The sequence below is a fragment of the Cladosporium halotolerans genome (assembly GCF_011745625.1).
Source record: "Cladosporium halotolerans strain TM138-S3 chromosome Unknown Sca23, whole genome shotgun sequence".
Classification (NCBI taxonomy): Eukaryota; Fungi; Ascomycota; class Dothideomycetes; order Cladosporiales; family Cladosporiaceae; genus Cladosporium; species Cladosporium halotolerans.
Window position 1 is genome coordinate 39089 of NW_027191474.1, and position 13491 is coordinate 52579.

Below are 13491 nucleotides of genomic sequence, written 5' to 3' on the forward strand. Positions count from 1 at the left end.
AAGGTGATATGGTGCACACGGTTGCGCCACCGAACGATGTGCAAGAAGACTGCGGGGCTCGACGGAGTCAGCCGCGGGGGTCGAAGAACTCGGCAATCAAAGAGCACGAGATCACGACGCGACGAAAAACTTTAGATAGAAGTCAGAATGCAGCATGAGAGGAGGCGGCCTTCTCATTGCGACTTCTAATGGATGAAAAGTGTCATCAGAGCGGCGACGGCGTTTCGAAACAAAGCTAGCACAATGCCGCGCTGTCGTTCCGAGCCCTTATCGCAGCGGGGTGTTGACCGATGTTGGATGCGCATCCACCAGGTAGGTTCCGGCCTGCATCTCTCGCGACCCTGGCAAGACCTCGGGGAAGAGTTAGCGGAGAATCAAATGGCTGCGAGCTGAGCTATTTAGTATGAAAGTAGCTGTGCCAGCATCGACTGCTTTGCAGCGGAACCTCACGCCATAATCAGGTTGTCGAAATGGTTGCGTCTACCAACATTGTTCGCGTTGCCGTCTCTCAACATGAGCCTGCGTGGCTCGACCTAGCTGAAGCTGTACGGAAGACGTGTGCCATCATCAAAGAGGCGTCTGAAGCTGGTGCGAAGCTTGTCGCTTTCCCGGAGTGCTGGATACCTGGTATGTCTCTTGATCGTTTACAAGTGCGCTGGGATGCTGTCCAGTGAGATACTTGGCCGAATGGAGCTAATATAATGTCACTGCAGGCTACCCGGCATGGATATGGTAACAGTTCACAGCGGTAAACTTGACAAGAATCTCGAGCTGACCATGATGAGGACTCGACCGGTTGACTTTGACCTCGGTGTCAAATACGTGCAGAACTGCCTTAGCGTCAAGAGCCCCGAGTTTGCAGCCATTCAAGCTGCCGCAGCAGAACACCAGATTGCCGTGTCTCTCGGTTTCTCGGAACGAGATGGAGAGAGCGTCTACATATCGCAAGCTCTCGTTTCTGCTGACGGCGTCCTCGCCATGAAACGCCGTAAAATGAAACCCACACACATGGAGCGGACGATTTTCGGCGATGCGACAGGCGGGGAGTGCTTGGCTGCTCCGGTAGATGTACCAGATGTCGGAAAAGTCGGCAGTCTCAGCTGCTGGGAGCACATCCAGCCGTTACTCAAGTTCTGGACGTTCTCGCAGGGCGAGCAGATCCACGTCGCTGCTTGGCCGCCGTTAGATTCTTTCGCGAATGGCTCGCCCGGCTTCTACTCCATGAGCGATGAGGGCTGCTTGACGACGGCGAAGGTGTATGCCATCGAGAGCCAAACATTCGTCTTACACTGTGGCGCCTTGCTGACAAAGCCGGGCCTCGAGCTGATGGGTACCGTGGGAAGCCCGCTCATGGGCGCTACCGCGGTTGGCAAGTCGGCGATCTTGGGACCCGATGGTCGCTTGCTGGCGACTACCAAAACAGGCGGAGAAGAGCTTCTCGTCGCTGATCTCGACTTGTCGCTGATCACCAAGACAAAGACTTTTGCTGATGCCTCCGGTCACTGTGAGTCTTTCCTTGTCTCAGCTTTCGCCAACCTCGTTCTGACTCGAGCCCAGATAGTAGACCCGACATGCTCTGGTTGGGCGCCGATCCCACTCAGAGACCGGTTGTTCGAACGGCAGCGGGAGGCTCTTGAGAGTGTGATCGCATCAAAAAGCGTTCATGTCGTTGCGGGAACAGCAATTCAAGCTTTGAAAGTCAGCCTTGAAAACCACCATGCTCAAGTAATTGTCAACGCAGCATTCGATGTGTTGCCCAGCCCTGGCCACAACTAGAACCTCCCCGTGTTGCGCAGATTACGGTCCGCTTCTCGCCATTCTTCGAGCCAGCGTCGGCGCTTGATCGTGTCCGGATGTTCCGGCCCAAGTACATCCACAGAGACCGATAAAGTACCCTCCATCAGTAGGAGTGCGTCTTCCCTGTTGCCAAGGTCAAAGACTATGTCGGCGAGCAGCCACATTCGACGAAGAGACTCGGGGTGCTTATCACCGAGTTGCTCATTGTAACCATGTACCACCTCCAATTGGAGCTTCCGAGCTTGCAGGTGACGTTTCTGAGTCCAGTAGATTGATGCCAATTCGGATATCACGCTCAATGTCATCAAATCGTTGTCGCCAAATATCGTCCGACGGCGATCGATGACATCCATGTACAGCTCCTCAGCATCAGAAAGCCTGCGCATTCCACTGTAGACGCGAGCAAGCCTGCATGTGCTATCGACCGTCGACGGATGGCCGATTCCGTAATTGTCCTTGTGAATCTGGAGTATCTCCAACTCCAACGAGGCGGCCTTCTCAAATTGCCCGACGGAGCAATAGATATCACCGAGCGTTGACATGTAATACAACGTCTGCGGGTTGGTTGCCCCAAACATGTCTTTGATCTTTTCCACTACAAGGGCTTGCAGAGCCTCCGCCTCCTCGAAACGTTCCTGGTACGTGTATATGCTCGCAAGCGCGGTCTGTCCATCCAGGAGAAGTTGATGCGATTCGCCAACGACAGACTTGTACATACCAACAACCTTGACTTGCAACCGCTCGGCTTCTTTCAATCGACCACTATATTGCAGTGTTCGTGCGAGATCCTGCATGCACATAAGGGTGCCGACATCTTTCTCGCCTGCTACCTCCTTCATTTTCTTGCAGACGAGTCGGGAAAATGCTTCCGACTCATTCCAGCGATTTCGTTGCCTGAGAACGCGGGCATAGTCGCTGAGAAATGCCAGAGTTATCTTGTGAGAGCGCCCAAGCCCCGTCTTACTCTTCTGATAAACCGCAAATCGCAGAGCTTCGGCCTCGGCCATGCGATTCTGATTGCTGTAGATTCTTGCCAGCCGAGATTCTCTGCTTAAGGTGACATAGTGGCTCTCTCCAAGGCTCCGCTGGGCGTTATTGATCGCGCGCACTTGCAGCAGCTCCGCTTGTTCCCACAATCCTTGCTCGAGCTTGACCACGGATAGCGTCTCCAGACAATCGGTAGCCTCGAGGCTCTCAGCGCCATGCTGTCCTTCTCGAGCCGCGAGGGAACACAGCAGCATCTCTTCAGCATCCGTAAAAAGCCCCTTGTGCCTAGCATACTCTGCGCTCCAAAAAAGCAGGGAAGCTTTCCTGAGGATGAAGTGGCGGTCTTCCGAATTCTCTTCGACCGCTCGTTTCGCGTGCGGGAAGAGCGGTTGGAATTGGAACCATTCCATGGCCCGGAACCCAGAAAAGGCTTTCTCAAGGTTTGCAACGAAGCGGAATCTCCATTTCTCGAGTTCCGCTTCGTTTTTCTCTAGCCATGTCCGTGTTGCTACCTGTACCAGTCGGTGCATTCCAAAGCTGGAAGGTTCAGTTGTAGAGTGGATGAATGCATAGTCTCGTAGCATGCTGATGTCGTCTTCAAAATCGTCGTCGGCCGGCGAAGGAGCGTAGGGTGATGGCATATGCTTTGCAGAACTCGTGCTTGCGCCGTTTGGAGGCTCTGCCAAATAGCCGCTGACTTTTGGGACCCATTCTTCCTCCTTGCCATACCCCCGATCTTCGAGTAGTGCTTTTGGCATTCCTTGCCTGTCAAAAAAGCTCATGAGGGATAGCAAGTCTGCAGCAGACGGCCTCAAGCTGCTAATGTGATCAAAAGAGACTTCCCATGTTCGGATGATTGAGTTGCTAGCGTCCCTATCCCGTCGCAAATCTCCCTCATCCCGTCTTAACAGCCTGGTGCCCGATGGGTTATTTGCCTCTAATCTTCTGATGTAATCTTGAATCGAACAAAGGGGAGCACGGTGATTGATGTACGCGGCTGCCTGAACCATAGCGAGAGGCATGAAGTCAAGCGAGTTTGCCAAACGTATCAGATCCTCGCTCTGCTGAGGCTCTTCCAGCTTCTTGCTAAGCAGGGCTTCTGCAAGGTCTTCCCCCATTGGCTGTATACCAACTACGTTCCGCCTCTCTGCAAGCTGTGTCGCTATTCCTTTGCTCCTGGAGGTGATAAGCGTGGTCCCCTGGCTACAGAATGGGAAATAGTCTATACGTCGTTGCAGGCAGTGACTGTGGGAGCTTCCCGACTGTTCGGGAGTTGAAGGGAAGCCCAAAAGAACATCCGCATTGTCGACGTTGTCCAGAACAACGAGCCAGGGATTCTCCTTTGTATGCCGCAACCAATCTCGGAGAAGCATGAATGCGTCGACTTTCGGATCGTTGCGTCCCCGGACTTTGAGTTGGTTCAATAAGTCGCGGACGCTCTGCTCCAAGCGTGGCGCCGTACTGGCATGCAGCCATAGCACCCAAGTGTTTGGTGAGCTTTCTCTGATCCAGTAGGCGTATTGAATAGCGAGTTGCGATTTGCTGCAGACAATCAGCGCATGCAACACTTGCTGTCGTCCATGCTGATGGTTTCACCCAACGCCGCCCAAACCGACTAATGCAACACGCGCCGCCGGCGCCTTCAACTTCGTTCGGATTGCATCGAAAGCTGGGTGATGCACGTAGTCTGGGTCTTTGGTAAACGGGACCGTAGAGAACGGTTCAGGTGGAACCTCGTGCTGGTCTAGAGTCGGATAGGTGTTAGAATCATGCAAGAACGAAGTGAGCTCCGTGGCTTGTTACCAAAAGCATTATGATATTGAACATTGATGGGTCCAAAATTCTGTCCAACTTCGACGCCTAAATTGCCAGAGCCAAAGTTGATCTCAGTCCTTCCGCTGTCCATGTCGCACAAAGAAGACCCCTGCAGCCGACCCTGGCCAGATGGAATTACAAACGGAGAGTCCAGCGCTTGGAGCAGTGTAGAAATGTTGTGAATCGTCTTTGACGACTAGGCGATCCGGCTCAATAGCACGCAGGAAGGTTGTCATTAGGGTTCCGAGTCTTAGTACTCCGCTTCCTGGTGGCGTGAGCAAAACGCAGCTGAGAATCTGGATCGTGCACGGAGTTGGTGGCTTGCAGCTTGGAGCTTGGAGGAAAGCTGACCTAAAGCTGAACGAGTGACCTGTCAGGCGAGATACAAAATAGTCGCAGTCGCCAACATTTGTTAGATCGATTCTCCGCCGCTTGCGCGATGGGATCAAGGCTCGCCCAATATGGCAGAAACACTGGCCACAGCTGCTGCAATAGTGGGACTCATTGTGCCCACACTTCACGGTATACGACTGCTGACAGACGATCTCAACAATGTCATCAACGCTCCTAGAGTCATCCAGAGGCTCACAGACGAGCTTCAGTCCGTGCATCTGAGCGTTGCGTGCCTAAAGGAGATCGACGAGGCGCAGTGGAAAGCCTTGGGTGAGAAAGTCGCAGAGCAATCGAAGAGAGCTCTAACGACTTGTACGAAGGCTTGCGACGAGGTGCGAGGCGACCTCCAGCGCTGGACCAGGCGCTCGAAAGATGGGCAAAGATCATGGCGAGAGCGGGCCAACGTTGGCTTCTTCAAGGAGAAGCGCATAACAGCCATGTTGGAGCAATTGCAAAGCTGCAAGATCTCTTTGAATACAGTCGCAAGTACTGCGAGCTTGTAAGTGCACGAAAAGACCACCCTTTTTTGGATGTGGCAGCACGCTGACGGATTACAGCCATAGCTCGACCCGCAATTTCCGCAGCACTGAAGATTTGAAGGCGCAGCTCCTCGCCCGGCAGCAAGAAATGAACGAGATTGCTGTCGTCGCCGACGGACAAGCGACAAGTGTCGAACAGTCCCTCGGTGTGTTGCGCATCGCGGAGAAGCCGGAAGAGCAACCCGGGAGCCGGGCCGAGAATCCCGAAGATCTCGAGGAGGACATTGAAGGCGCTGAAATGGCCATGGAGGACGAGCTATTGACATTGAAAGCGTTGCGCGGACTTATGGAGGAGTTGAAGGCAAGCATCGCGCTGACGAAGGTGGAAGGAAACGCTCCGCCAAAGGCCGGCTCAGTCCAGGTGAACTTCGGAGATCATAACCATGGTGCGCAATTTGGAACTAACCATGGGCCGATTGGTGGTATCCAAATTGGCCAGAGGGGATGAATTAGGATTATGGAGACGGAAATAGGGAGGAAAAGTAGGAGCTTTGATGAGTAAGATGTGCAATCATCGAACGTCTTTGCCAAGACTTTCGGGATTAAGCTTAGCGACCTTGACGAACCGTATCAAGACATCACATTGTGCCAGAAGAGATTGTCTTTCTTGTATTGTGGAGACGAAAACCCGCCCGTTCACTCATGGTGGTCTTCCATGTCTGTACTCTTCAGTCTACTTCACAACAGATGTAGGAGCAGGCGTAGCAAGCGCCACAGGTGTCATGTAGTACTGATCTTGCGTCTCCCTGCATCCGGCATTTTTCCACTCCTCTTCGAGATTCAGAATCTCCGTAGGTAAGGGAATAATGGGCGTGTAAGATCCTTGAATAGTCTTACATGCATCGTCAAATCGGCGGCACGACCTCTGCCTGTCCCAAGCGCTGGTCGGCACGGTATTGAGATCCGCGAAGTTAAAGCTGTAACTGGTACCGATCGAATAGCCGGCACTGTAGAAAGGCTCGGTGATGGGCACGATGAAGCTGGTATGGGCGGGCGGGCCACATTGGGTTCGCTGCGGGCGCCGACCGTGGAGCACGGCGGAGACGCCGTCAAAGGAGAGGTAGTTTGTTGGACTGGTGAATGTGTAGCCGTCGATGACAGCTGTGTTGGGTTTCGGAGGACTGGTTGGCTCGGCGAAGACGGTGGAGCCATTCTGGGCGCAGAAGTCGCCAGACACCGTCGTTACGGGCCAGTAGTAGAGAGTCTTCTGGTTGCCGCCATAGATGAAGCAATAATCCGGATTGAGGCTGCAGGGAACGTATGAAGATGTTTGTGTGCAGTGTGGCTGGTCTGTCGGGCTGGGACCTTCGCCTGCAGAGTAAGTTGACAGCGCGGAAGACCACGAAGAAAGGATCGGTGTGCACGCAGTCTCGGCTATGGTGCAAGTCGGAGAGGGACCGGTGTACTCGACGGCATAGGTGGCAGTCTGTGGCGGGTCAAATGTTTCGGTGACCACATAAGTGGTGTCGGGATAGTCGCCGATCAGTCTAGGCCTGCCGTCGCACAAAAAGGTCGTCAGCAGCGGGCTAGTCGTGATCACGTCGACGACAGTCCGGACGTAGGTGGAAGTGACCTCTGTCGTCCATGTCTGCTCACGGGTTTCCAAGAAAGTGTCGTGAGCTTGCAGAGAGGATAAGCATTCGAAGTCGTCCTCATTTGGATCCGCTGCAGGTAAAGCTGATGTAGATAGGGCAAACGCCACAAGGTTCAAAACCGCCCTGTTGCTCAACATGATGCCAGACGTTACTTGAATATACCTGGTTGATGGACCTCCTTTCTGAAGCTTCGGTTGGGTCCTTCTTATACATACACTCTGCGACCCGTCTGATGACGGTCTAGCCCTCAGACCCGCTGAGGCGGACTCCGCAACATCAGCGTGCCTTGGAGAAATACGAACTGGCAGAATTATGTATGCAGCTGAGCCTCAATATATTGCATTACGAGCCCACACGAAACCTTTCTTTTGGGGTCTGAGCCCAAAAACGGCACGGAAGGATTTCTCGGCGGCAATGCGCCTGCCCAAAGCCGCTAGCGCTCGGTTACTCGTGAATACATTAAATACATTTCACTGCGGGTGATCCGATGGTTTGTGCATAGCGTCCTGAGAGACCATGCATGTCTTGTAACCGAGGCCATCTATGCCGAATGAAAGCGCAGGCGTGTTCCCCAAAGCGGGAAAGAGGCTCGGATCTTGGCCTTGTGGACGGTTCGTGCATTCATCCATAATAAAGCTGAAGCGTCAGCAAAAGGCTTCAGCATGCCCCAGAAGACTGGAAGTACAATTAATCCAACCACGATGGTTGTCGACTGGATGATGGTCTTGCTCGGTGTCAGCTCCCAGCCACTTGTCCCTCTGCCGAGATCGGCGAGCCGGAAAGCGAGCAAACGCCGAGATGTGCCCATCACGACGACGGCAGTAGTCAAATGGCCAAACTGCCATGGCCCAGCACGATTCGAGCCGGAAAGCGTGGCGCATCCTACATTATTGACTTGCACATCTCCTCCGGCATAGTCGCTGATTTTCAAACAGTGCCAGCATGTAGCTTGAAGAAAAAGGATCCCACCGTCACTCATCCAGCCTCAGCGGCGAGAACTCTGCAGTCCGGCTCCTCATCTTCATTGGAGATTGTGCACGAACATGTACAGTTATCGTTTCAAAAAAGGCTACCCTAGGTATACACTTCCGCCAATTCACAGCCTTTCAAACTCCAAACCCCAAAAGGAAAACCCTACCAGACGCCAAGCATTTCCTACAAAACACACTGCGTATGCCAGTCGTAATCATTAAATCATCAAACACCAGACCCTCACGAAACAACCGCGTCCTGATTCCCCATCGCCTTCCAAGGCTGCACAGCCGTCAGATCTAGCCCGCTGAGACTCGCATAGTCAGTCATGAAATCCGAGCGGTCGAAGCCAATGCCGCTCGTCAGGCGGCGTTTCCAGATGCGCGGTTCACGGCCAGGAGTAGTCTTGCCTTGCGTAGGCGAGGGCTCTTGTGTCAAAGCAGTCGGCTGGACGAATAGAGGCGCGGGATCGTAGGAGGTGAGGTCGAGGCCTTGGCCGATGCTTTTGTCGGAGAGGAGCTGTGTCCAGTCTGGCGAGAAGAGCTGCGGGTCGGAGAAGAGGGGTGGGATGGCGGTTGGGGAGGGAAGAGTGGTCGAGGTTGTGTCTGAGGACAAAGGCTGCAACGCCGGTGGCTCCGTGGGAATTGTGAGAGCCGGTGGCGGTGAGGGCTGGGAGGGTGCTTGCTGAGCAGCTAGTGGTCTGAGAGGTCTTTGGTCTGGTTGCGCTGGTTTCGGCAGCAGCTGTGGTGGCGACGATGTAATGGGATCCCGGGAAGAACCTTTTGTCATCGACGAAGAGAAGGATTGAGAAGTACCTGCTTTCTGCTGGGAGGCGGGCGACGTAGAACGGCTTTGCTCCGAGTCGCTAGCAGAGCGTCGACGCTTCCTCTGCGGAGAGCTGTCGTAAGCAGAGTCGGAGTGTGGCGCGTCTTGGAGGTCTTCGAAAGACTCCATCTCACCACTTCCGTCGTTCTTGGGCTCCAGTAAGTCCAATGCCGCGAGAATATCATGGGTGAGGGGTGGCGAGCCGTGATGGTCTAACGGCTGACCCTCCCAAGCTGACGCTTTGCGCATCCTGCTGTACATCTCTTGGATGGCAGCCACGAGTTGCGCTTGTTGACGCTCGAGCATCTCTGCGTAGCCCTTCGGATGGCTTCTGTTGCTCATACGCTTGCCCTCGCTGTGGGAAGTCAGCAGAGGAACGCAAATAGACGGTTGCGGAGAACTCGCGCACCTGAAAAAACAAACAACATTGTCAACTTTGCAGCGAGAGCACGGATATGCTCCGTCGCACTTCCCCTTCTTCAGCCGACATCTGTCGCAGGCTTTCCGCACCCGCTTCCGGATGGCTTCTACACTGCTGCTGGAAGACGTCGAGCTCAAAGAGGGCTTGTTCCACTCTACCGAAGCAGGAGTCGACATTTTGGTTCCAGATCCTGCGAGGGCGTGGCAGTCAAGATACGTCTGCAAATGCCTGATGTAGAGATCGGTATTGGGTATGGAATATTGGACTGATGCAGCGAGGAAACACAGAGGAAAGGGAAGTACAGACCAATGGGTCATATAGAGTCAATCGTCAGCCCTCCCAAGCACAATTTGACCAGGGATGGAGTGCGCCGCGGACTTTGGGCCGGACCAAATAGCGCAACGATGCCCCAACTACCTGATCGGTCACCAACCCTCGACGGATGGGTGAAAAGCTCAAAGCTGAGCCAGGATCTCCACCCCATGCGAATAAGTCGTCACACAATCATGACATAAGAATGCGGCCGACTTTGCCGTGCACGTGTCTGGGCTGCTAGCTTGGGCTGGGGAAGCAGAAGTAGTGCCATCCGCGCAGGTAAAGACTAGCGACGAAGTGCCGACGGCCATTGCGTCGCGACAGCCGTTGAATTTCGAAACACACGTATTCCCGGCGCTGTTTGTGCGATGCTGCCGATTGGTTGGTGGCACACTCGCATCGGCAGGTCGCCCAGGCCCGCGAGGTCAACGAAAGGTGTTTGCGCCGGCGAGCATGTGACTGTTCTGAAGCCCAAGACCGAGCGTCAGTTGAGGCTTTGCATTCTCCTTCAGGAGAAATTGTTGGCCCAAACACCGTCTTTCGCACTGTCTCTCTCGATCCATGGATATACTGTGTTTCGACCGTTCCACTCAGCTTGGGTAGATCACTGATTGAGAAGATGGCGTGGAGCCGCATAACCTTCGGAGCTGGCTGCGAAACGTCCAACCCGCTAGGCAAGGATGCAGAAAGAAGACACGCATCCACCGGGTGGGTAGGGGAGAGAGCTCCATTGGCGAATGGAAAGGATTGAGTAGGCGGAGCAGTCTCCGCGAGAGCACTTCGGTTCGCTCAAGCTTTGCTAGGGATCGAGTCAGCGAGGAGAACGAAGGTGCAAGCGACCGGGGGTGGGCTTGAGTCCGCTCGCGTACACGGTTTGTCGGAGGCTCGGACTCGAGCCCGGATTACCTCGGCCGCTTTGCCATGTATGCCCCATGCTGATCTTGAGAATTTTGATCGATATTTGTGGGGAGGACGGACTCGTCTCCGCGGTAATGCTCAATGCTCCCTCTTGTAATTTGGGTCCAGAGCGCGAAGAGCCGTTGGGTCCTGCAGCAGCGTCGAGCAAACCGCTTGATCGGTCGATGCAAGCCTCTGACGTCGCGAGGAGAAAAGCCCAATTGGTGCTGGATGTGAGGTTAGCTGTGGCATCCTCTTGCTAATTAGCTTTGGCATTACGGGCGACATGCTGGTACCGTGCTGCAGGATGGCTCGCTAACCCCAGAACGTGCGTCAAGTTCGCCATCATAGTGGACTCCCAAAGCGGCAGTGAACTCTGTTCTGGCGGGCAGAACTGCGGTCGCTGTGGCTCGATGTCACGCCAACCGGAAACCCACAGTCAAGGATCGCTTCTCAGCTTGAAGGCACCGCGGGGCGACGGGCAAGAGGGAGCCTCGACCCTTTGAACGCAGATGACGACCCGCAGCCTGTATAGCCGCTCAGGCGTTCGGATCCTTTCTTAAGCTGGGGTGCAAAACCAGCCTCTGTCTTATCCTTGACTTGCACTTTCTCCATCGACCATTCTTCGGCTATTCGCTTTTGTGAACCCTACAGCAAATAATACACTGGCCCATTGGCCCTTCAACAACGGCATCAGCCATGGAGACCTTGAACATGCAACCTCTCAACAATGTCGGCCCCTCGTCATTATATGACGCCGGGATAGGAAGACAAGCGCACAACATGTTCCCGGACGTCAACGTCGGCGCTTTCGAACAAGAGCAGCTCAAAAACTCCATGATGTTCGAGCCAGCGGTGAACTGGCAAGCTCTGAGCGACGCTGGCCTTCCCAAGTAAGGTTATCAGCTTACACGGCTTCGTCGAGCCGCAGCTAACAATTTCTTCCGCAGCTTTCCTAAATCACAAACTCCTGGCCCCTCAACAACAGCACCCAGCACATTCGATCAGGACTTTGGAACGTTGGTGCAGACAGTCGACCCGACCGACTTGTGGTCTGACACGAGCGCCGCAGCCGGAGAGGTCAGCAACGGAACACCGCCAGCCTCGACAAGCGAAAGCAGCCAGGGGCGCATTCCGACTCAGTCGACCTCGCCGACTTCACCTTCGAAAGCCAGCACACCCCCCAGCACAGGACCCAGCACCAGGTCTACCCGGGCGCGCAACGCCGCCAACCGAAGACACAGCAAAGCTAAAGTAGCGCGCAAAGACAGTCACCACGACGATGAAGGCAGTGCGGAGGCAGGCTCCGCCAGCCCTTCTGCCATCGACAGCAAAACGCAACGCCTCCGCGAGAAGAACAAGCTCGCGGCGGCCAAGTGTCGCTCGCGTCAGCGCAAGCAAGTCCAAACCATCGAGTCGAAATGCAACCATCTCAGCGCGGCGAACAGCGAGCTGAAACGACAAGTGCGCGACCTCGCCGGCGAACTCAACGGGCTCCGCGCCTTCGCGCTGCAGCATCAGGGCTGCAACTGCCAAGTGGCATCGTACAACCTCAACCAGGCGAGGCGAGTCGCCGCGGATTTGCAGGCCTTCGGCACGACCGGGGTGGAGGTCCAGCAGAAGCAGCAACTGCGGAGGCAGAGCGGGCTTGAAGCTTGAGAGCTGCTCACGGTGGATCGTGCGAGCGCGTCGACCAGGGACCACTGCTAAACCGTGGTTCTGACGGCGTTGCGATTCACGAATGAGGTTGGGAGAGAGAGGGGTGGGGTCGGAGCCAACACCGGGCCCTGGGCCGGCCAATGGTGGAACCCCAGCCCGGCGAGCAATGGCTTGTCTGATGAATTGACGAATGAGAGGGAACGCTGCCGGCAACCTCGTAGGTAACACAGTACTGTTCAGAGCCACTCGTCGCGTCCGCCACGATTCCTGCGCAACCGTCTCCAACCTTCCAAACACTACACGAGTCCTCCAGCCTCCAGCAGCAGTGCACTCCGGCAACGCACGCCGGCCCCCTCCCGATCAGCTCGATCAACACGCCCCACACGCAGCTGTGAAGCTGCCAAAAACCCACCTGAGGTCTCGAGCAAACTTCGCAACCCGGCGGCTCCTTCGGCCGCGGAGCAACGGTCCGCAAAGCATGCACAAACACGCAACACCTACCAGCTGCGACCGTCATAATGCGCTGCGCGACTCCACACCTGCCCACGAGCTCAAGGCCGCGTCCCCGACGAGCGCCTCAGAATAGCGGGCGCTGGCCGCCAATGGGCTCTCTCTCGCAGTCACCTCCGCCTGTCACTCTCGGCCTGCCCCGCCGCGCACGCCGTGACGCAGTTACCGCATGGGGAATGTGTCGCGGCACTGTCGACGATCAGGGTGTGGCGAATCCTCGCTGAACTTCGGCAGTGGTGGCCTACCCCGGCAACCACGCCGCACGGCCATGGGAGCCCTGCTGCTTCGACATGGCCGAGCAAACCCGCCCTTGTGTTGCGTCAGAAAATTCGCTGACCGGGGCCTTGGGTGAACGAGGTATTGCGTCGCGGATGCCTGGTGACGAAGCGGGCGAGACTACACGCGGCTCAGTGCCGGCCGTGTTGCCCCTGTCCTTGTTGTCTCGACCTCAACGGCGTAGTATAAGAGCTCTGCAGCCGCGGCGGGCCAGTTTCTCGTCCGCCTGTCCACAGCTGCCGTGCGGCCTGGCCAGCCAAATCCAGATGCCGTGCACAGTTACTTGAGAAGAATAGGTGCCGAGACGTGCAGAGGGTGTCACAAGCGAGCGTGGCAGGGTTCCACAGGGTGTAGCCGGCACACGAAGGCTTCGAACAAGAAAGCACCTTGTGCAAAGGCCTCCCTAACCGCCTGACAAAGTTGTCGAGGAGAGACGGGAGACATGATGTTTACACGGCAGAAGAGAGCCACAGATGATTCCAGATATTGT

At 55.4% G+C, this 13491-nt stretch overlaps 5 protein-coding genes across 5 annotated transcripts; 3 read left to right on the forward strand and 2 right to left on the reverse strand.

The window, feature by feature from the left end:
• Nucleotides 1-175: 175 nt before the first annotated feature.
• Nucleotides 176-2016, forward strand: WHR41_06553 (uncharacterized protein). The gene is made up of 4 exons (XM_069375158.1): nt 176-627; nt 714-732; nt 786-1504; nt 1558-2016. The coding sequence occupies exons 1-4, from the start codon at nt 471-473 to the stop codon at nt 1635-1637; spliced, it is 975 nt and encodes a 324-aa protein (XP_069227914.1). The 5' UTR covers nt 176-470; the 3' UTR covers nt 1638-2016.
• Nucleotides 1773-5276, reverse strand: WHR41_06554 (uncharacterized protein; the record flags this gene model as incomplete). Its single annotated transcript, XM_069375159.1, has 3 exons — nt 4588-5276; nt 4381-4528; nt 1773-4326 (listed from the first exon to the last, which is right to left on the reverse strand). Exons 1-3 carry the CDS (start codon nt 4688-4690, stop codon nt 1773-1775), a joined length of 2805 nt encoding a protein of 934 aa, XP_069227911.1. The 5' UTR covers nt 4691-5276.
• Nucleotides 5012-6047, forward strand: WHR41_06555 (uncharacterized protein). The gene is made up of 2 exons (XM_069375160.1): nt 5012-5491; nt 5550-6047. Exons 1-2 carry the CDS (start codon nt 5061-5063, stop codon nt 5977-5979), a joined length of 861 nt encoding a protein of 286 aa, XP_069227912.1. The 5' UTR covers nt 5012-5060; the 3' UTR covers nt 5980-6047.
• A 2110-nt stretch (nt 6048-8157) lies between these two features.
• On the reverse strand, nt 8158-9698 carry WHR41_06556 (uncharacterized protein). Its single transcript, XM_069375161.1, has 2 exons — nt 9333-9698; nt 8158-9278 (listed from the first exon to the last, which is right to left on the reverse strand). Exons 1-2 carry the CDS (start codon nt 9659-9661, stop codon nt 8339-8341), a joined length of 1269 nt encoding a protein of 422 aa, XP_069227909.1. The 5' UTR covers nt 9662-9698; the 3' UTR covers nt 8158-8338.
• Nucleotides 9699-10941: 1243 nt separating this feature from the next.
• On the forward strand, nt 10942-12751 carry WHR41_06557 (uncharacterized protein). The gene is made up of 2 exons (XM_069375162.1): nt 10942-11449; nt 11507-12751. The coding sequence occupies exons 1-2, from the start codon at nt 11256-11258 to the stop codon at nt 12213-12215; spliced, it is 903 nt and encodes a 300-aa protein (XP_069227910.1). The 5' UTR covers nt 10942-11255; the 3' UTR covers nt 12216-12751.
• Nucleotides 12752-13491: the final 740 nt, after the last annotated feature.

What these genes read in the sequence shown, in the direction of transcription:
- WHR41_06553 (XM_069375158.1), top strand. Translation starts at nt 471, where the DNA reads ATGGTTGCGTCTACCAACATTGTTCGCGTTGCCGTCTCTCAACATGAG. An exon ending in TGCTGATGCCTCCGGTCACT is followed by an intron (nt 1,505 to 1,557) that starts GTGAGTCTTTCC and finishes ACTCGAGCCCAG; the next exon opens with ATAGTAGACCCGACATGCTC.
- WHR41_06556 (XM_069375161.1), bottom strand. Translation starts at nt 9,661, where the DNA reads ATGACCCATTGGTCTGTACTTCCCTTTCCTCTGTGTTTCCTCGCTGCA. An exon ending in AATGTTGTTTGTTTTTTCAG is followed by an intron (nt 9,279 to 9,332) that starts GTGCGCGAGTTC and finishes GACTTCCCACAG; the next exon opens with CGAGGGCAAGCGTATGAGCA.
- WHR41_06557 (XM_069375162.1), top strand. Translation starts at nt 11,256, where the DNA reads ATGGAGACCTTGAACATGCAACCTCTCAACAATGTCGGCCCCTCGTCA. An exon ending in AGCGACGCTGGCCTTCCCAA is followed by an intron (nt 11,450 to 11,506) that starts GTAAGGTTATCA and finishes TTTCTTCCGCAG; the next exon opens with CTTTCCTAAATCACAAACTC.
- WHR41_06555 (XM_069375160.1), top strand. Translation starts at nt 5,061, where the DNA reads ATGGCAGAAACACTGGCCACAGCTGCTGCAATAGTGGGACTCATTGTG. An exon ending in GTCGCAAGTACTGCGAGCTT is followed by an intron (nt 5,492 to 5,549) that starts GTAAGTGCACGA and finishes GACGGATTACAG; the next exon opens with CCATAGCTCGACCCGCAATT.